Source organism: Gopherus evgoodei, chromosome 2 (genome assembly GCF_007399415.2).
Source record: "Gopherus evgoodei ecotype Sinaloan lineage chromosome 2, rGopEvg1_v1.p, whole genome shotgun sequence".
Lineage (NCBI taxonomy): Eukaryota > Metazoa > Chordata > Testudines > Testudinidae > Gopherus > Gopherus evgoodei.
The window spans coordinates 70985850-71008455 of NC_044323.1; the positions used below are offsets into that span (position 1 = coordinate 70985850).

General features: G+C 45.6%; 2 protein-coding genes across 2 annotated transcripts; one reads left to right on the top strand and one right to left on the bottom strand.

Moving 5' to 3' along the window:
- Positions 1 to 4290: 4290 nt before the first annotated feature.
- On the bottom strand, positions 4291 to 12896 carry NKIRAS1 (NFKB inhibitor interacting Ras like 1). Its single transcript, XM_030550955.1, has 4 exons — positions 12455 to 12896; positions 12018 to 12145; positions 6439 to 6680; positions 4291 to 4530 (listed from the first exon to the last, which is right to left on the bottom strand). Exons 2-4 carry the CDS (start codon positions 12109 to 12111, stop codon positions 4291 to 4293), a joined length of 576 nt encoding a protein of 191 aa, XP_030406815.1. The 5' UTR covers positions 12112 to 12145; positions 12455 to 12896.
- Positions 12897 to 14639: 1743 nt separating this feature from the next.
- On the top strand, positions 14640 to 21312 carry RPL15 (ribosomal protein L15). Its single transcript, XM_030550954.1, has 3 exons — positions 14640 to 14849; positions 16256 to 16392; positions 20957 to 21312. Exons 1-3 carry the CDS (start codon positions 14678 to 14680, stop codon positions 21260 to 21262), a joined length of 615 nt encoding a protein of 204 aa, XP_030406814.1. The 5' UTR covers positions 14640 to 14677; the 3' UTR covers positions 21263 to 21312.
- The last annotated feature ends 1294 nt before the right edge of the window (positions 21313 to 22606 follow it).

Sequence of the window (22606 nt, forward strand, 5' to 3'; positions counted from 1 at the left end):
CTACCCCTGATCTAGTCTGACCAAATGAAAAGTAATGTGTTGGGTTTTCTTTAGCTTATGTGGTGATGTACTACTTCTTAATCACCTGAATAATCCCTAATGCCTTCTCCCTTTATTAGGCTATGTCTACACTTAAAATGCCACAGTGGTACGGCTGTAGTGCTTCAGTGAAGCCACTCACTAAAGCGACCCGTGGGGTTCTCCTTTCACTATAGTTGATCCACCTCCCTGAAAGATGGCAGCTAGATCAACAGAAATTTTCAGCGTAGACTAGTTAGAAACCACCTAGGTTTTTAATGCCCAATAGAGCATTGCCGAGTTATTAGGCTTGGCCTGCACTGAAAAGTTACATTGCAATAGCTATGTGGCTCAGGTGTGAGAAATCCACACCCCTGAGAGATGTAGTAAAGATGATCTAACCCTCTGTGTAGACAGCACTAGGTTAACAGAAGAATTCTTCCTAGCTATTGCCTAGGAGGTGGATTGCCAATGCAAGAATCCCTCCCAGTGCTATAGTGGCAAATTGATGTCATGCTACCCTGATTTCCTCTACTTCAGACAAAGGGATCAGGCCATTTGGATCACAGCAAGGGGAGGATACAATGTAGAACTTTCTCCTGACTCATAACCTGTATAGGATTCAGGCTACGTAGTGCAGAAGTGGATAGTGTACAGATCCACACAGTAACAGTGTCCACTCCAACCTCACAAGCCTTCAGTATTAATTCTGACATACTAGCATTATTTATCTTGCCTGCTTTCCCTGCTCTCTAATACAGAACACCCACTCGTGACTTCATAGGTAGTATTTGGTTAGACACCTGCCAAGTCCACGTGGCTGATCTGAGACTGAATCATCTGCCATTCTGAGCATGGGTTCTCCACCTGCTGCTATGACAGCAGGGGTGGCACACCCTACTTCCTCTTTGTTATGGGTAGATGGGAGCTCCTTAAACATGGTAACATGGGCGGGTTAATGATGGCATGTAATAGCTGGAGAACCACTGCTGGTAGAACAAGTTAGTCCTATCTTCATCCCACTTCCAAAACCAAGTCAGTGGTCTGCTGCAAATACTACATGTAAACAGTCAAGTCCACTGTATGGTCAGAAACAGAGAATTCATGTACAGTCAGCAGGAAATTAAAGAGGGTGGTGTTCCACTGCTGCTTTGCTAGTACCATAGCTCTTAGTCAGCTGCAGTCCTGCAACAGAAACGTGCGAGGTTCTAGCAGAGTGTAGCAGGAGCTTGTTCGTTCATAAGGAATAGCAAATAACTGATGTAATTGCTGACTCTCTCGTCATACACCTTGCACACAGGAAGAACAATGATCCAGAGCTACCTCATGGAGCAAGACAAAAAACAGGTTCAACTGTACAGGTAATCCAAGTTACTCCATTGTAAAAACTTGCTTCATTTTGGTAAATTGTATTATTGCACCATCCTTACTAACTGTTCATACTTTGCACTGAGGTATTCATACTACTGTGTAGCAGAGGGATATTGCAGGTACATACTTAAACGGTTAGTGCAGCCATCAAAATTGAGACTTTCAAATGACAGAACTCAGCAGCTTAAGCATCACCACAAATAACTATTGAGGTCTTGCTGACTCATGACAGTACAACACTGTTTAAAATACCAGGAAATACTACTTAGTTGGAAGTGTATGAGCTTTACTCATCTGTTCACTGTTTCATTCATCTGGCTTACCAAGCAGCTGCTATCTCTCTGTGGAAACGATTTGCTCTCCCGCTGCTTTCGTTCTATCTCCCTCCTCAGTCCTTGTCAGGGTTCCCTCCCCACTCTGATACACAGATGTGGGGACCCGGCTGAAAGACCCCCTAAGCTTATATTCCACCAGCTTAGGTTAAAAACTTCCTTAAGGCACAAATTTCTTTCCTTGTCCTTGGATGGTATTGCTGGCACATCAAGTGGTTTAAACAAACATTCAGGGAGGGGCCACTTGGAGCCCTATCCCCCCAAACTCCATCACCCCATTTCCTGGGGAGGCTTGAGAATAATATACGAACCAATAGGTTAAAGTGAGAACAGACAAATCCCTGGTTTTTAGGACACTGAAAATTAATCAGGTTCTTAAAAGAAGAATTTTATTTAAAAAAAAAAAAGTAAAAATCACACCTGTAAAATCAGGATGGAAGATAACTTTATAGAGTAAATGAAGAGATTTAAAACAGCGGATTTCTCCCTGACTCTGCTTCCCAGTTATAAACAGATAAAATTACCTCTTAGCATAGGGAAAATTCACAAGCTAAAACAAAAGATAATTAACACATTTCCTTGCTATTACTTACAATTTCTGTAATTTTATATGTATTATTTCAGGCTCTTTTTAGGAGCCGGTTTACCTGCTTGGTCTCTTTCTTTGTCCCAAGAGGGAATCAACAAAGAAAGCACAAACAAAACCTTCCCCCCCATCCCATTTGAAAGTATCTTCTTTCCCCATTGGTCCTTCTGGTCAGGTGCCAACTAAGTTAATTGAACTGATTAACTCCTTACAAGTAAGTGATTCTGTACATCTGGCTAGGAGGGATTTTATGTTACTGCATACATAAACGTTGTTACCCTTCCCTTTATATTTATGACAGTCCTGCTCAGATTGTTGGGAAAGCAGAATCCTGATACGTGTTGATCCATCCTGTGAGGTCAAGTTCAGTAACATGTGCATCTGCTGTTGGAAGCTGTGCCACTTGTTACAGCTGAGGGATCTGCACAAGCATTTCTGCTGATCTGCCCATTCAAAGCTGGCTGGCTGACATTTAGATATACCCACCACTAGCAGGCCTCTCACTACACTCATTAAGCCTCTTCCACGAAGAGATACAGTGCTTCCCAGTGTTGTTTACTTAGGCTATGGCTACACTACAGAGCTTACAGCCAGCCAATGCAGCTGCCCCACCAGTACTGCAGATGCTCTAAGCCCACAGGAGAGAGCTCTCCCATCGACTTAGCTACCGCTGCTCACAGGGCTGGAGTAATTATGTTGGTGGGAGAAGCTCGCCTGCTGACATAATGCTGTCCCCACACTCACTTAGGTCAGTGTAACTTACTTTGCTCAAGGGGGGATACCGACCTAAACTATAGTGTGTACACAGCCTTAGTCTTTCTACAGAATATAAGCTGTAGCTTCCCTGTATAGATGGACAGCAGCTGTCTTTGCGGATTGCCCTGCTGGGCGAGGATAGTAACTACACCCCTTCCTATCTCATATTTCCTAAGCTGTTGCAGGATTCCAGCTGACTTAAGAACTATGGTACTAGCAACAGGGAAGTTGTACCATCTCTTGTCAGTGAAACCGTTCAATACCTAACCCTGACCAGGCACCAGTTTTTGCTTCAGTTGACAGCAGCAATATAAAAGTGGAACAAAATTATATAGTCAGTCTATTCTCCCCAAGGGTTAGATTTTTTTTTAAATTGCTCCTCAAGCTGCTGTTTCGTACACCCCATAACAGTAAAGGTCACCTTCCATTATTGGAGGAGTCTAATGGAAACTACAAGGAAGCCACATCACGTTCCAGCCTTTGATCGCTCGTTGCAAGTCAGGCCTGACCTATCTGAGGATCACTCATGGAATGTCACCATTTCCACATGCAGCAGGAACACTGATGCTTGCATATCCCTGCCAGGTAGGCAATGTTCTTGTCCATTCCTCCTGGAGTATTCTCAGCTGTCCTGGAACTTCTCCAACTGTATACACCACCCATGGGTAGTAAGTGAGGCACAAACGGGCTGAAACTACATCACACATACTCTTTCCCTAGCCATGGGAAGACGGATAAGCCCTTTCTCCTTTGCTGCAGCCAGGAGTTTTTGCAATTGCGAAAGGGGAACATCAGAGGCTGGACGGCTGCATGCTGTATATGGAGTAGTTTACTAGTTGTCCACTTGTGAACTTGACCCAGTAGCACTCTAAAATGGCCATGTGGGGATGTAGATGGCCATCGCTGCTGCACATCTCTGTGCTGATGTGGGCTTTAATAGAGCTTCCCACTAAAAACAACACCCCCATCCCCAGTTACCATTACAACATTTTTACAAAGTGCTTCCTTGTGAAGTGCTTGAGACCTTGACCAGCTGTGATTTTCCAAGCAAATACTTGAGGGACAGCTACATTCATGACTTTGCTGCTTTTAATTCTGAATTCAAAGAAAGCACAAACATGTGCCAAGCAATTGCCTCAGCAAAAATGTGCCAAGCAATTGGCAGAGAAAAAGAGACACCGTGCCCTTGCAGCAGCAGCTAGACAGCTTCCCCTGGAATACAGGTTTTTAGTTATCACAGTTATTGCCTTTGCTCTTCCTCCCAGGCAAGGGAAATGCTGACTTGTTCTGGGATTGGGAAAGCTTGCTAGCTAATGAAGTGAAAGGTTCAATGAGCGTTTTCCGATCCGTCACTGTCACCTCCCACAGTCTCACCTTCTCAGCCTTTGCCCATTGCTGTGCTATTTCTGTTTCCACTTGTCTTTGCTCTGTAAGGTCAGTTTTGTTTCCTAAGACGACAACTGTCACCTAGAAGAAAGAAAACAGGCCGTGGTGGTACATGCAGATCAGTCACTGTAGCACAGAGTTGTTAAATAGCATACAGTAGCGAGGCCGTTTACAATCTAGTCTCTACGTTAATTTCGGCTCACCCTAAACACATTCTGCATTTTGAAGTAGTCGAATGTGGGGTTCAAACCTCTGTGTCACTCAATGCGCTGGGAACAAAGTGGGTGGTGATCGCTACCCACAACCGGAGGAAGACAGGAGAGTGGAGAGTCACAAGTCACCCAATGGAAATCCATTCTGGTAATGAGCTAAGCTCTGCAGCCAGATTCTCCATTTGCTTTGCACTTTGCGTTATTGCACACACCAGTGACAAGAATACTCAAGTGGCACATTGTCCTGGAGGAGAGATGTATAAACTAGGTACAAAAGCTAATACTAATACAATTTTTTCAGAGGAGTTTATCTAAACATTCTCCTGATTGTTCTACAATCCAATCTGTTTGCTAGCACAGGAGAAGCTGAAAGCAGAACTCATTACATCAGGCTACTAGTGCTATTTAACCTTGTGTATTTTAAGAGTTTTTTCTCTTAGTTTTAAATCATCTCAGTTGTTAGCAACAGGTAAGAAAATCTGTGCCAGTATTTACATTATATGCGCCTTGGAGAAACCCTGCTCTGTACAGCCCTGAACTCAAAACTTATTACTGTCTCTCTAATTCTATCCCTCTCCTCTTGCTTTGGGTTGTTTTCACTCTCTCCCTGCTCCTTTCTGCCAGCACTGGTTTTTACTGTAGCCAGGCCTAACTATTCTTTTCTGTTGAGCAGACTCTGGGATGTCCTATGCCTCCAGTTTCTTTCCCTGGGTTCTTCTGTCCGTAAGTACTTTACTACAGGTTCTCTTGCCTTAATATCTTCTATGACTCCCTGGAGAGCTCTCAGAGCATCATTACCTTCTGAACAAGTCAGGATTACTGCTTTAAGTTAGATCAATATTGGTGATGTTTTAACTCTTATTGCTTAGGGCCACCATTTCCACCATCTGCTTTAGTCAAGATCAAGCACAATAACTCAAGAACATATTTTCTGCAACCCACTCAGGAAACAAGATACCTACCTATGGTCAATGGCTAATCTGTCTGTGACTGCAAGTTGCACTGCTGTCAAACCATTCCTTCCCCTTCTCCCCACAATACATTTTGAGTACTAAATAAGTACATCTTGTGTTTTGCAAGAAGTGGTATGACATTCTGCCTGTGTTTCCCACCCCGCCCCACCCCCTTTTTAATAGCTTGAATGAGCTTTATTTTGCTGGTCTATCAGCTAAAGGCATTAAGCCAGGAATACCATTAAAGGATATGGATTCTCTAAGAAGATGGTAAGCACAAGTGTATTGTGCAGGTGATATTCAGCTAGCAGAGCTGCAACACTGTATCAACTGATAACACTAGCTGCTTTCTAAGGGAAAATACAGCAGTCATTCTGCACAATAGAAGTGATTTAACAGCCACACTGAAATACAGTAGAGCCTCCTTGCTAATTGACTCTAATGTATGAGAGACTCATTGTCAACTACTGTATTTTGTAAATGAGCAAGTAAGTGAATAAAACCAAGTGAGGATAACAGACCACATTGTTTTATCCACTGCATTTTAGTTTTCGTTTAGTTTAGTTAGTTTCGTTTAGTTTAGTTATCGTCCATATGAAATACTACATTACATCGCTGCTGAGAAGAGGGGCAAGACATTTATCTTTTGTGCCAATTATATAGTGTGTGGATGAATGAAATTCTTCTGTATAGGAAAATGTCTTTCATTAGATTGCCCGAGATGGCAGGGAAAATTTGCTTTCCTTTGTACTGCTTTGTAATTTAACTTTCCATTATTGTGCTACTTCAGACATGGTCAAGAAATAAAGGCATCAAGCTTTTACCTCTTTTTTGTCTCTCACTGTGTCAATCTCTTTTTTGATCACTTCTGCTCTCTGGAAGGATTCAAGGCTGTTCACAGCATACACAAGAATAAAACCATCAGCAACAGAGAAGTAATGCTTTGGAAACTCTACTCCCTCTTGCAGACCCGTAGTGTCGTAGAGACGTAACTGTTCTTTTACCCCACGATCTGTTTCGACTGAAGCCAAATACACATCTTCCACTGTTGCACCCTCTTCTAAACCTGTTTTTAAAAAGCCTCCTAAAAGTTAAAACTTATAATAAATTCTGTAAAGTGATGTAAGTATTTATTCATACCGCAGTATAACTACTAACACTCAGCTTTTAACAGTGCATTTCAATCAATTTTAAAAATATATTGCTTTTTTGGAGGGTTTTGACCAGGATTTGAACTCCAATCCTATTGTGTTCTCAGCAACACCAACAGGCCAGCTATTTACAATAATGAGGCCATGTCACATACACATTCAGTACATGAATACATGTAATGTATTTTATAGGCATAAGTTCAGGATGATATAACTTAGGTGGCCTTTCCAACCGGTTCCCCAAATCCTGCCCACCAGAACTATACCAGTTGTGCTCAGATAGCATAACTGAAGAAAAAGGAGTACTAAAGAAATTACTAGTGTAAGGCTTAAGTTTTCTTTAGCACCCTATCTAGTCCCTATAGCCCTAATGTTGCTACTCTTCCTCATACTGAATAGTGCCTACTCCACGAGTAGGGGATTAATACATGAAGTCTACGGGACTACTTGTGTAAAGTACTAACAACCCAACAGGTAGACTCTGGCCATATGACGCTATAAGCAGCAAGGCTGAAGGATGTTTGAGTGCAGAGACTCTACATAACTTAAGGACATGATGGAGATCTCAGAATTTCAAGTCTAGCTTACTGGTTTTAGTAGTAGTTCAAGTTTTCAAACAAGCCTTCTGTTACCAAAGTTTGTCATCTCCTGCCTCTATTGCACACCCACAAACATACGCTTGTTGGTTCTTGTAGGATAGCTAGCTAGCTTTCTGTTGATTTTCAGACAATATTGACACATTGTTTTAGAAAATAAGGATTTGATAACACTATTTGAATAACACTATTTGAAACCCTTCATACCAACAAAGATGCTGAAGTATTCCACCCACACATGCGCTGAATCCCTGCTGCATGCAACCTTTGTTTCCAGAAAAGAAGTGGCACAAGCTCTCCTTGCTACTCCCTCCCTCCTTTTCTAGTCTTCATAAATCCAACTCCTATTAGATTCACGGCAAACTCTGACCAGACTATTTGATCTTGCCTTCAACTATAGCCACACTGACATGAGGATGTAAGACTAACAGCACGAGGAAAGATCAGATTAATAAAAAAAGGGAATGAGTGCAAAATAAAGTTGTAGATCTGATTCAGGAAAGTGGTAGCAGGAGTGTGTGCTGGGGCATTTTTGAAAACTAGATGGCTAATTGAGTCTCTTCTGGGAACAATAATTTCTTCCTGCTCTCTGCCTCCAGCTACTGTACGTGTGGCAGTTCCTCCCAACCAACGTAATGAAAGCAGCGACAGATATGTCTGTACCATCTTACCTGATGAGTAAGGGGTGGAAATGAAGTGCTTCATACTGGAAAGAGCTGAGGGTGGGAGTGAGAATGAGTAACAGTGATGGAGGACTTTAAGAACCTCTGAGGCATAGGAATTTACACAGCAGTACTCTCAATGGGTGAATCTCAGGCCTCTGAAAAAGGGCAGCACAAGGCCTATGTGCCACTCAAAACAGAACATAAGAATGGCCCTACTGGCTCAGACCAAAGGTCCATCTAGCCCAGTATCCCGTCTTCTGACAGCGACCAATGCCAGGTTCACCAGAGAGAATGACCAGAACAGGTAAACATCAAGTGATCTATTCCCTGTCACTCATTCCCAGCTTCTGGTGGCACATAGGCCTCCTGCTGGCCATTCATGTAGTGGGAATTTCCCCCAGTTAGAATAACCCACCTTTGAAGATGATTAGTAAGCCTAGACTTGCATACATCAGCTAGAGAAAGGAAGACAGAACCACATGACAATGCTATGGCTGAAACCATGCTGCCAAGAGTATTTACAGTTGTTGGCAAGCACAATCTGCCTACAGACATTTTAGTCAGCCCTTGTTACAACTGTTATAAAACAATGCTAAAGATTACTGGGGGTGGACAGGCACGTCATTACTAACTAGCCTAAGTCTCGGGTCCAGAGGGTGGAAAAGGGTTCAGGGGGTAGGGAGGAAGAATCCTTGGCCATGTCTACATCTAAAATTTTGCAGCGCTGGTAGTTACAGCTGTATTAGTACAGCTGTATAGGGCCAGCGCTGCAGAGTGGCCACACTTACAGCAACCAGCGCTGCAAGTGGTGTTAGATGTGGCCACACTGCAGCGCTGTTGGGCGGCTTCAAGGGGGGGTTCGGGGAACGGGAGAGCAAACCGGGAAAGGAGACCAGCTTCGCCGCGGTTTGCTCTCGCGTTCCCGAACCCCCTGCAAACCGCAGGGAAGGAGACCTGCTTGCTCGGGGAACGGGAGAGCAAACCGCGGCGAAGCTGGTCTCCTTTCCCGGTTTGCTCTCGCGTTCCCGGAGCCACCCAGCAAACCGCAGGGAAGGAGACCTGCTTGCTCGGGGCTCCGGGAACTAGAGAGCAAACCGGGAAAGGAGACCCGCTTCGCCGCGGTTTGTTCTCGCGTTCCCGAACCCCCTGCAAACCGCAGGGAAGGAGACCTGCTTGCTCGGGGAAGGGAGAGCAAACCGCGGCGAAGCTGGTCTCCTTTCCCGGTTTGCTCTCTCGTTCCCCGAACCGCCGAGCAAGCGGTTCTCCTTCCCTGCGGTTTGCAGGGTGGCTCCGGGAACGAGAGAGCAAACCGCGGCAAAGCTGGTCTCCTTTCCCGGTTTGCTCTCTCGTTCCCGGAACCCCGAGCAAGCAGGTAAGGAGAACCGCTTGCTCGGCGGTTCGGGGAACGAGAGAGCAAACCGGGAAAGGAGACCAGCTTCGCCGCGGTTTGCTCTCTCGTTCCCGGAACCCCGAGCAAGCAGGTCTCCTTCCCTGCGGTTTGCAGGGTGGCTCCGGGAACGCGAGAGCAAACCGCGGCAAAGCTGGTCTCCTTTCCCGGTTTGCTCTCTCGTTCCCCGAACCGCCGAGCCAAGCGGTTCTCCTTACCTGCTTGCTCGGGGTTCCGGGAACGAGAGAGCAACCGGGAAAGGAGATCAGCTTGATTACCAGAGGCTTCCTCCTTCCACGGAGGTCAAGAAAAGCGCTGGTAAGTGTTTACATTGGATTACCAGCGCTGGATCACCAGCGCTGGATCCTCTACACCCGAGACAAAACGGGAGTACGGCCAGCGCTTGCAAACAGGGAGTTTGCAGCGCTGGTGATGCCCTGCAGATGGTTACACCTTCAAAGCTGCAGCCGCTGTAACTCCTCACCAGCGCTGCAACTTTCTGATGTAGACAGCCCCTTGTTTACATTGCTTAATCAACATCATACAAGAAACATGCTCGCAAATTTCATCTGTAGCCGACAAGGCATGCTGTAAATTATGCTCAAGTTTTGTGTAAATGGTTTTGCAATTTAGAAATGTGAAGAGTGAGGATCAAAGATACTGAATGCCATTTACCAATAAATATTTGACTGTGAATATGACATAGTAAACTTAGACAATGCACAAAGAAACTGCAAATATGCAAAACAGATTACTAAAAAGTGGGGTTTTCAGAAATGTCCAAGTGACTTAGGCGCAAACGTGCCATTGTCCTTTAATGGGATCTGTGCTCCCATTGTGTTCCTTGGGCATTTTTGAAAATCCCGCCTCAGGTTAACAAATTTATTTGGGCATAAGCTTTCATGGGCTAGAACCCACTTCATCAGATGTATGAAGTAAAAGATACAGGAACAGGTATAAATGCATGAAAGGATGTGGGGTGCTTTACCAAGTGTTTAGTCAGTCTAAAAAGATAAATCAATTAACAGCAGGATACCAAGGGGGGAGAAAACTTTTGAAGTGGTAAGAGAGGGGCTGATTACAGACAGTTGACATGAAGGTGTGAGTAACAGCCTGAGGCCATGTCTACATCTAAAATGTTGCAGCGCTGGTTGTTACAGCTGTATTAGTACAGCTGTATAGGGCCAGCGCTGCAGAGTGGCCACACTTACAGCAACCAGCGCTGCAAGTGGTGTTAGATGTGGCCACACTGCAGCGCTGTTGGGCAGCTTCAAGGGGGGTTCGGGGAACGCGAGAGCAAACCGGGAAAGGAGACCAGCTTCGCCGCGGTTTGCTCTCGCGTTCCCGAACCACCCTGCAAACCGCAGGGAAGGAGACCTGCTTGCTCGGGGGTTCGGGGAACGAGAGAGCAAACCGGGAAAGGAGACCAGCTTCGCTGCGGTTTGCTCTCGCGTTCCCCGAACCACCCTGCAAACCGCAGGGAAGGAGACCTGCTTGCTCGGGGGTTCGGGGAACGAGAGAGCAAACCGGTAATGGAGACCAGCTTCGCTGCGGTTTGCTCTCCGCGTTCCCCGAACCACCCTGCAAACCGCAGGGAAGGAGACCTGCTTGCTCGGGGTTCGGGGAACGCGAGAGCAAACCGGGGAAGGAGACCAGCTTGATTACCAGAGGCTTCCTCAGGTATGCTGGGATACCTGCTTATTCCACGGAGGTCAAGAAAAGCGCTGGTAAGTGTCTATACTTGATTACCAGCGCTGGATCCTCTACACCCGAGACAAAACGGGAGTACGGCCAGCGCTGCAAACAGGGAGTTGCAGCACTGGTGGTGCCCTGCAGATGTGTACACCTCCTAAGTTGCAGCGCTGTAACTCCCTCACCAGCGCTGCAACTTTCTGATGTAGACAAGCCCTGAGACATCACAGAACAGAAGGGCCATTTCAAAAGCCCTTCCAGACGTCTCTTGGAGAAATTAACCAATCAATGCTCTAGTGACTAGTTTGCTCTCACAAGACAAGTCAGGCTGAAATGCCCCAGGTGCTATGGAATTCACACCCTACCTACCAGATGTTCAGCTAAATAGGTGTCAACCACAACTAAAACTATGTTTTAAAGAGCCTACGAAAGTGAAATCACCTCCCTTTTCTATTTAGCAGGATTCCTATTCTAGGTATCTGTATCTATTACATCTCAGATGTAATAAGTCTACTCATTCTACAGTCATCTATATAGTCTCTCAGGTGGAAGACCAGAATTTCTAGTGTCAAAAAGCAGGCAGAAAGAAAACATATTGTCCCCTCCCCTGTTCATCTTTTTTCCCTTTTAAACTTTTACATTAAGCAGCAAGAAGAACAAACAACCTACCACCCCCACCACTACACACACACCCCCACACAGCCAATTTTATTGTTACTTTGCAAGTGTCCATTAAGAAAGAGCAGAGAAGACTTGAAACAGGATTCAGAAGAGTTCTAGAAAACTGACTGCTGCCAAAAAACAAGACCATGTTCATTCTGCTCCTTCACCTCAGTAAAGGTAAGAAATTAAGCCCAGATGGGTACCCTTAAAACTTGTTGGAACAGCATAAAAAAGGAAAAGATATCTCACCAACAGTATGTTTTCCATAGAGAAGCTGCTCCAAAATTGCGGTTTTTCCCACTGATGCCATTCCACAAATCACTACTTTGTAGCCCTTTCCCATCTTCTTTCAGGATGGCAAAGTCAGCAAATAAATCCTGTTCAAGCACAGGGATCTGTTATATTTATGACATTACATTAACAGAACTCTGAAGACAGACTAAAGCAAAGCCACTAAAACATTCAGTGTTTCAGTATATTTTAATTATACAGTTCAACAAGCCTTGGAGTTGATTTTGAAGCAAAGCTCTCTCTGAAGAGGTCACCAGCTGCAGGTATTTCCAGGCCAATGCAATTTGCTCCCACTTCCACCTTTTAGGCCTCAACACTTATGCACATTTAAGTTTACTTAGGCAAGTAATTCCCTCCACTTCCAGGGGGCTGTTCACACAAGTAGAGTTACACACCTGCTTACGTACTTGCAGGATCAAGGCCTTGCAGCCTCTTCAGGGCAGGGACTGTGCCTGCTTTTATGTTTGTACAGCACCCAGCACATTGGCAGCACTGCATAGGCAACTTCCACCTCTACATGTGGGTTTCCTATATATATTTTTATCTGAGCACTCCAGCTCCTGGAAACAAATGAGCCCCTGGCCTGCATTTCAAACCAAGCACACGTCTCACCCTCACATTTGCAGGGAAAAGCTGGCAGAGCTGTTTCCCAAAAGCTCAGACACCAGCGGGCTGGTAACAGCTGCGTGCTGGGCACACTCGGGCGAGGTGGGGCCTGACATGTGATTTTGCCATGGCTGGAGGTGGCTATGCCACGGCACCACCCAAACCCACTGGCTCAACGTTCAGGGATATGGGGCACAGAGACAGGGCGGAGAGGGCACCATGAGCATGCAGCTGCCGGCTGGGCGGACCATACCGCGATAGCCCAGCGACAGGGGCGGGGACCCCGAGCTGATTGAGCCATTGCCGCGTGCGCCGCAAACCCCACCCACCCAGCCTCTCTGAGCTCTCGGGCTAAGCTCCGCCCACACCGCCCGCCCCCAGGAACGCGGCGGCACCCCCGACCTCCACCCGCACAGAAAGACGCTCCTCCCACCTTGGGGGCGGAGCTCCTATGGCACCCCCCCTCTCAAGCCCTGCCCACCCACAGCCCGGTTTGTAATCACAGCCCCGCCCCCTCCTTTTATTGGCCATGGGGTGAGGGGGGCGGTGCGGAGGACGCTAGTCCAATCAGAGCAGTAGGCCCCCTCAGAACTACGTTTCCCAGCAGGCTCCAGCGCTAGCGCCGGAAGCGATTGGGGCCGCAAAGGACTGTGGGAGCGAGGCCTCTTCCTTTCCGGCTTTGGGTGCCATCAGGTGAGGATCTGTGCCGTGCTGGGCCGCTGGCTTCATCCGACCCCATCGGAGATTGGAGCCGCCTATCCGTCCCTCCTTCTCCGCCCCGTGCGCTGCCCAGGCCCCTACGGCTCGGGCTCCGAGGCAGGGACACGGCGCCGGGGGATGGCTCGGGCCGGGCCCCTGAGTGGTACTGGCGCGAGCAGGGCTGGGCCCCCCCCCTGCGTGGGGGGTGCCTGAGGTGCAGGCAGCGGAGTGCTGAGTGGGACGGCCCGGGGCGGGTGACTGGACCTGCGAACGGCCATGAGAGGGTGCGGAAAGGAGCCCAGCGGATGCCTAGGCCGCTCTGAGCTGGCTGCTATGGGGCAGCCCTTAGAGTAGGGGATGGGGGTGACAGCTTCTGAATGACACGTGTGGGGAGAAGGGGCGTGTCGCTTCGCACTAGGGTCCAGGGACCGCCAAGCCGTAGGGCTGTATCGTGGGGTAGCTTCACTGCGAAGAAGCTTGGGTAGGGGGTAGATACTGACTCCAGTTATTCAGTTTGCCTTTGCTTTTAGCAGTTCATGTTGTTCTATACAGACATCTGCACTCTGTGGATCAGCAAGGGCTTCTTAAACCGCCCCATTGAAAGCAGAGAGGGAATGGTGTAGCAAATGCAACCCCATATAGGTAGACGGGAAGACAGCGCTCTTAGCACAAGAGGGGGAAGATAACCAAAATGTGGTTTGTTTCTAATCAAGCTGTTTCAGGTTGAGATATTTTTGAGGGTTGAATTTGATGTGGCTGAACTAAATTTGCTTTTTGACTTCCCATGAGATCTGCAAAACTATGCTGCATGGGATAAGTGGCTTCTTGAATACTTTGCAGAATTTTAATGGTGTTCTTCTGGAGATTTCAAAGCATCTGAGATACCAATAAAGTAAGCTTTTTCTTAGATTAAGAAACTGAGACCCAGCATGACTTCCCTGAAGTTTTACTTTTTACAGAGCAATAACTAAAATTCAGGTCAGATATTATTTAGTTTGTGATAGCAGCCAAAATATGCTGATTGTGTTCACAAGGGAAAAAAGTCTCTGGGCTTTAGAGTTTGAGGTATAAAGACATAAACAAATGAAAAAGGGAGGAAACTTGGTAATCAGAATGTGTGGGGATAATTACAGATCTCCAGAATCCCAGATATGTGCTGCTTTAACAGTGTCATCATGCTTGACATACATGTAGGGAGCCTTGGAGATGTGTTCACATAAGGCACCATATTTTTTATTCCCTTTTTGTGATGTTTTTTGGTTGAAAAGACGCTGCAAGCTTACATAGATCTCTAATTCAGCAGGTAAACAAACATGGGTGCCTACAAATACATCCAAGAGCTATGGAGGAAGAAGCAGTCAGATGTGATGCGTTTCCTCCTGCGTGTCCGCTGTTGGCAGTATCGCCAGTTGTCTGCCCTCCATCGAGCTCCCCGACCAACCAGGCCAGACAAAGCCCGTAGACTGGGATATAAGGCTAAACAAGGTAACTAGAGCTAAAAGGGTGTGAGGTCATCATGCTTTAGTGGTGCAGTGGTAATGATTTTTGATATGTCCTTCCATGATTGAATATTAATAAATCAGTGTAACTGGAAGCGTGCTGCATACTTAATCATGCTCTTCACTGACAGTTTAATTTTTTGTTTCCTGTGTGAAATTAGTTTTGTATCATACCAAGTTCCCATATGAGTTGTGGGCACAGACAAGAAGTAGAACCTCGGTTAACTCTTAATTGGCACCCACATTGGCATTTTGGGCAGAGAGGCTAGCCACAGCCTAAATATGTGTGGAGACTGAAGTCCTCACATTCTTCACTGCTGAGTTAGCCTGGGTGTTCGGCATCTGGTTTAGCCTAGCTCAAGTATAGACCAGCCACAGTCAAGTTACTGCGTTTTCACTGGTGCTGCATTCCTCCTTGTGTGTCACCAGCACTTCTGGGGATAGATATCGTGGTTCTACGCGCTGCAGTGAACTGAGCCCCAGTTCTTTCCCAGTGAATTGTGGGAGACTTTGTCTGTCCTTCTGGGCACAGAAGGAATTATGGGAAGGCACTTGAGTGATATAAACCAGTGGTTCTCAAAGCCGGTCCGCTGCTTGTTCAGTGAAAGCCACTGGCAGGATGGGCCAGTTTATTTACCTGCCGCGTCCACAGGTTTGGCTGATCGCGGCTCCCACTGGCCTTGGTTTGCTGCTCCAGGCCAATGGTGGCCGCAGGAAGTGGCGTGGGCTGAGGGATGTGCTGGCCGCCCTTCTCGCTGCCCCCATTGTCCTGGAGCGGCGAACCAAGGCCAGGGGGAGCTGTGATTGGCCAAACCTGCGGACACTGCAGGTAAACAAACCGTCCCGTCCCACCAGGGGCTTTCCCTGAACAAGCGGCAGAACAACTTTGAGAACCACTGATATAGACTATATCCTTGCTGCAAACTGCAAAGTGAAAGTGGAACCTGGGTTCTAATCCACGCTCCCAGCTAGACCCGCTAGCCAGAGTTAACAACACTAAATTTGGGTGAAATATTTGTGTGGGGATAGGAGGGAATTTATGGGGCAACACCCGGGTAAGAGCCTGTATAAGTGTACTCTATATTGGTAGGTTATTTTAATTTCCAAAGCAGAATACTCTGTGCCAGTAGAACTGTCTATACTTGGGAAGTTTTGCCGCTTTAACTGTACCAGTGTACACAGAACAACAAAACTTTCTCACGCAGACAAGCTCTTAATGTTCTGTACTACTTGGTGAGCAGTGTGTGAAGATTGTTGTACAAAAAGCAGTACTTGTGATAGCACAGAAGTATAGCCCTTGGTGGGAAAGTGTAATAGCGTAATTAGTGACTGAAAGGTTATAAGAAGTTTGTAGTTCCAAGAAACTCAGTTTTTAAAAAATGATGGTTGCAGGTTATGTTATCTACCGCATTCGTGTTCGCCGTGGTGGTCGTAAACGCCCAGTCCCAAAAGGTGCTACCTATGGTAAACCTGTAAATCATGGTGTTAACCAGCTGAAATTTGCCCGGAGCCTGCAATCTGTAGCAGAGGTAAGTGTCTTTTCTTTTGGTTTTACTTTGTCCATTTGTTTGCATCTTCCTTTCCGCAGACATCATCTGTCTTTCCTTTGTGTCACTCAGTAGCAACTTCTTTGAGGGGCTGAGTTGCACTAGTTCTGAATATCCTTCTTCACCAAAGAGTGATTTCCTCTGTAACGTAGAAGATCACGACTAATGATAGTACCAGAGTGCTTATATAGGATTTTTTATTCATTTCTTATAGATGGGAAAACTAGTGTTCAGAGAAGTTAATGTGAGCAAGTTATTTGCACTGCACATTAATGGCAGAACAGTCACCTAATGTATATATGCACCTAATGTGTCAATGCAACTGTCCTATGCATACAATAGAACAGCCAGCAACAGTGTATAGCCTTCATAAAATATGGGAGTTTGACATAAAAAACTTGAAATATGTTATGGTACATGTTTTCGCCAATGCTTTTGGTCTCTGTAACCTAGACAGTCCAAACAAACCCTTCCTGATGTTTAAACTTGCTGTGATATGCATGGTGTGTATATTTATTCTGCAATCTTAATCTTTCCTGCAGAAGAATTCAGTCTTGAGTTGTTGCTTCCCAATACTCTGCTTGCCAAGAAGTAAAATAATTTTTATGAAACTAACATGATCCTAGTCAGTTTCAACTTGCTACAGTAAGGGAACAACACAATGGTACCTGATGAGGAGAGAATCCTAGAATACATGGAAAGGATAGGCTTATGCATAACAAAAGGACAGGGAATAGATTAGAACATCTATCAAATTCCGCCCTAAAACATAATTATTTTGCTCTGTATTTCCTATCATTATCATAGTTCATTTCATACCGTTCATCATGTATGATCAGATTTAGATTGTAACCACCTCAATGCATGGATTGCTGTGCTTTATACAGTATAAGAGTGAACACCGTAGGATCAGGGCATTCGCTGTGGCCCGTAGCTTGAGAACATCCCTATCTTACTGAATTGATAATTGAAAGGTGTTTTGTATCTCTCCATTCCTTCCCTGTAAAGTTCTCATTTACAGTACACCAGTGTTTCTCAGACTGGGGTCACCGCTTGTGTAGGGAAAGCCCCTGCCGATCCGGGCCGGTTTGTTTACCTGCCCCATCCGCAGGTCCAGCTGATCGTGACTCCCACTGGCCGCGGTTCACCACTACTGGCCAATGGGAGCTGCTGGAAGGAGCCACCGCGCCGCTTCCAGCAGCTCCCATTGGCATGGAGCAGCAAACTGTGGCCAGTGGGAGCCACAATCAGCTGGACCTGTGGATGGGGCAGGTAAACAAAATGGCCCCACCCCCCCAGGGGCTTTCCCTACACAAGCGGCGACCCCAGTTTGAGAAACACTGTAGTACACCCAATGAAACATCTCTAATGTTTAACAGAAAACTGCTGATGAATCAGTTAGCTAGTCACTGTCTAACCTGCCTTACTTGATGTGGAGAGGCTGTATTAAACAAGCCTCCCTAACGGGGGAGGCAGGAAGGGTAGCTCAGTGCTTTGAGCATTGGCCTGCTAAACCCAGGGTTGTGAGTTCAATCCTTGAGAGGGTCATTTAGGGAACTAGGGTAAAAATCTGTCTGGGGATAGGTCCTGCTTTGAGCAGGGGGTTGGACTAGATGACCTCCTGAGGTCCCTTCCAACCCTGATATTCTATGATACCCTGAGAGCTTGAAAGATTATTTGTGGGTTAACTTAGCTCTGGATTTGATGATTAGCTACTGAAGCTATAGTGATGCCAGGAACTGCTGATGGAAGAAAGTTTGTCTGAAAGATAGTTGAGAGCTCAGTTAAACCTAATTACTGTCAAAAGAATGTTATGAGATGTTAAAATTGTGTCTCAAATATGGAACTCCATCCTGCGAGTTAGAAAAATATCTAATTGTCCAACAACCCCAAAAGAAATGTTTGTTGCAAACAAACTGCCTGTTATGCCCTAAACCTTTTAAATTGGTTTTGGTAGGTAGGCTTCTTCCATTATTGGAGCCTTCTGAGCACTAGATGATTCTAAAGAAACTTCAGACTATTTGGTAGCTTCAGTTGACACCACATATAAAAGTGTCAAAGAGTAGAATGTTACTTATTTGCATATATTTTAATACAAGAAATGAAGAAGCTGTGGGGTATCCATTTTTATCAACTGGTAGAAAATTTCACCTAGGCTTATAATAGGTTAGCTTCCATTGGTTATGCACTCATGTGCTCTTGAAATGTCATGTTCATGGGTCATCCTAGCTATCAAACTGAGAGGCCTTGAATTCCATCTGCGCAACCACCCTTTCCAAATCAGAGCCTTAACTATACGTTATTTTATATAATGATGAGAGGAGTGAACTGCCTTACTACAGCAAGTTCATACCAGCAAATCTTTCTAAAAACAAAAGACAACGTTGTAAGAATGGGGAGTGTTGTGTGTCTGACACTAACTTGTAGTTTCCTTGAGGGGACACTCCTCCAGTGTTTCTCTTGACCATGGGCAGAGGTGAGAAGGAGGGGGTCTGCAATACCAAGGAAAGAATATCTAAGAAAACAGTTGCATGTTCTTTATAAGTCAAAGCCTGTCTGAAATTGTCTCCTGTTGTGTTTTGTCTATCTTTACCCTGAAAAGTATTTCTGTATATCAAGAATGTTCTGACTTCCCTCTTTCCTGTAAAGTGTCACTTTTGTGGAGGAAAATAATTTATTTCCTTTTTGGCAACCTAAGCTGAGATCCAGGTTGTCTTTGAGTAAGTCAGTTTATTTTTAAAAAATTGTAATGTCTTCAGGTCTGTCTGCCTCATGCTAACCAGAATAGTTCCAATCACTTTAAAGGACTAACCAGGTTTCCAACATAGACAACGCTTACTGCTAGTCTCTTTCAATCATTACTGAGGCTTTGTCTATAGGCAGGAATGCTTGCGTTGCAGTGTTCTAACTTTTGGGTGGAGTGCAAAGAAGATGAATATTGCATTGATTTAACTGCAAGGAAAAACTAATGTAATGCCCTTTACTGCTCCTTTGGACTTCATGTCCTTGCTTTTTATTTCATATAAGTCATACTAGATCCTCACTTCTTGCTGCAGGACTGGAAATGGAGTGGGGGATATTGGGGAGATCTATTGGTCTGTGGAATAATCTTTCATGGGTAGTGATGAAAGACTTCTGGTTACACATGAATTAAACTGAACAGCACAAACAGAAATAAAAAGAGAACAGTCATAAACTGGCAGGAGAGGAGGCAGGATTAGGTGACCCAACAGGTCTTTTCTTTCTCTTGTTTCTGTGAAAACTGAGCTGCAGTGTTCTTGGCCATCAGTTAATGGAGAGAGGATGTTGTGTCTCAGACAAAGTGGGCAGCAGACCTCCGTAGAAGTTTGAGAGATGGAAAACACTTCTCTTCCTATCCTCCTTTCCAGTCAATACGGGATTATTCCCTGTAGTAATTTTTGTGTTTGTTTTTTTTTCTACTATAACATGGTGTCTATTAATGAGGCTTCCATCACTTCCCTCAGGAGAGTTTCACAGCCTAATACATGTCCAATAACCTGATGACGCTTGATTCATATTGTCCTTCTCCTTTAAATTCCTTAACTCGGCGGTGGTGCACCAACAGTTGGGCACAGAGGAACATTCTGGGAGCAAGCAGTGATGCCAGGTGGCTCATGCCGGCCCCGTGCAGTAGGGCCTGGGCCAGCCCCCATGGGGGAAAGGGGCTGGGAGAGAGCACCAGCTACTCCTCCACCTCTTGACTCACCTCAGCAGGTCACCCAGCCTGTGGTTCAGTGTGCTGTACAATTTCCAGTCCAGGCAGCTTCTGTGCCCAGCCCTGGCTCCACCACTAGAGACCATCTCACACGTCTTCTCCCCAACCCAAAAAACCCAAGGTGGGAGAGGCAGAAGAGCAGGTATTGGCCCTGCCCTAGCAATGCCTCCTGGCTGCAAGGTAGAAGCAGCCCACTGCTGTGAGGACACCTTGGCTGTACAATAATGGGGAGGCATGGACAGATTCCATTAATGGGGGCGTTGGGGAGGGGTTTGCACCTGGAAAAGTTTGTGCACCACTGTCTAAACTGACTTGCTGTCTGCCACATTCGGGCTTTTGTTTTGGTGCCTGTTACTGTGGCATATAATCTTGCCCCCAGTCATTCCTTTGCTCTCACTTCCTCCTATTCAGTCTTTCGTTCCTTGCAGTCTTCCTGCACATCTCCTTAATGTATCCTTGATTTTTTTTTCCATTCCTACTCTTTGCCATCACTGTCTGTCTGTGCTGTGAAGCAGTCTCCTTCCTTTTGTCCACCAAACGCTTTCCCCCTTAATCCTTAGTTAAAACTCACACCTGAGAATCCTTCCAAACTGCTGTCCAGTCTCAAATTCTTTTGCTAATGATTATCCCTTTGTTGTTGTATTCTGTCCTCTTCGGGGGGGTTTTGGGAAGAGAACCTGAGTTAAGTGCCACGAATTTCAATTGTCCCTTTCTTAATTTTATATTTCTAATTAGAGCCTTCTGCATAGTCCTAAAGAATTCCTCTCCTTCCACCCTTGTGTGAACTCTTGTTTTTACCCTGTTGTCTAGGAGCGTGCTGGTCGCCACTGTGGGGCTCTGAGAGTGTTGAACTCCTACTGGGTGGGTGAAGATTCCACATACAAATTCTTTGAGGTAATCCTGATTGATCCATTCCACAAGGCCATCAGACGCAACCCTGACACCCAATGGATCACCAAACCAGTTCACAAACACAGAGAGATGCGTGGGTTGACATCAGCTGGCAGGAAGAGTCGTGGTCTTGGGAAGGGCCACAAATTCCACCACACCATTGGTGGCTCCCGCCGCGCTGCATGGAGAAGACGCAATACCCTGCAGCTCCACCGTTACCGCTAATTCTTGTAAATGTCACAATCTAATAAACCTTGAGAGAGATCTTGAATTTACCACTGCCTGTCTACTTAATTGATTAAAATGGGAAGTCAGGTTTTCTCAAGGCAGTCATAGTTGTATTGCCTTATTTTAAAGGATTGGCAAAAAAAATTTATTTGATTGGGTGCTAGAATAACGTCCCTGGAGAGAACTCCTCTAATCATAACAGATAAAGCAGGAGCAATCGTGCAAGCTGCTTCATTCTATTATGGTCAAAAAAGGTGATGTTGTTTCCATGTCTATTCAGTGTTCTCTGCTGAGGCTGGTAACGAGGCCAGCTGTGATGCACGCGCTGTGAAGTGAACCAAATACCAGGTTTGTTTTATATTGGTATCGGATAGTACACTGGAAGATGCTTAAAACATAATTTGCTTGGGAGTGATGTTTGTTCCTTAAGTGTGAGTGGGCCAAAGCATTTTTAGTTGTAATTGTTGAATATGAATTAATACTCTTAGAATTTTTCAAGCCTGGGTGCCTCAAATAAAGTGCTTAAATCTATACCTGGATTTAAAATTTTGTATGAAGATACTTGCTCTTTTCATTAAAACATTGTGCATTTTAAATGCACGTTTCATAAGTTCACACAGTTATGTTCAAAGATACTCACCAAACCTATATTTACTACAGTTCTTCAGTGTCTGCTCAGCTTTTCCAGACTGGAACTCTGTTGCTGTGTTCTGTTGCTCTTATAGGTCTTTTGGCATTTTCTTCTGATTTTATTTACTTTGACGTACCTAATCTACATGGAACAGATGTATTCATTCACCTGTTTCGGAACAATGCAACCTAACACACACACCCAAGAAATGTAATCTGCTTTCCTAGTATTCTTCATTTGTTACACTGGGAGTAGAGAGAGTAATGATGCATTCTCACAGCAGTGTGCCACAAAACTGGGCCCCATTTTGGACTCTGATGGGGTCTGTTGCCCACCGGGGCCTAGGACCAGACCACAGGGAATGTGGCTGAGAGCCATAGAATCACAGAATATCAGGGTTGGAAGGACCTCAGAAGGTCATCTAGTCCAACCCCCTGCTCAAAGCAGGACCTATCCCAGACAGATTTTTGGCCCGGTTCCCTAAATGGCTCCCCTCAAGGATTGAGCTCACAACCCTGGGTTTAGCAGGCCAATGCTCAAACTACTGAGCTGTCTCCCCCTGCCCCCTTAGGCCATGGGACTCCAGGCTGAGGAAACAGGTTAATTGACAGCCTGAAAGGTGCTAGGATCTCCCAGAAACAACTAAGAACAGAATTGCTGGGAATGAGGAAGTAGTTCTGTGCAGCCAAATTTGGAAAAAATCTTTGTTC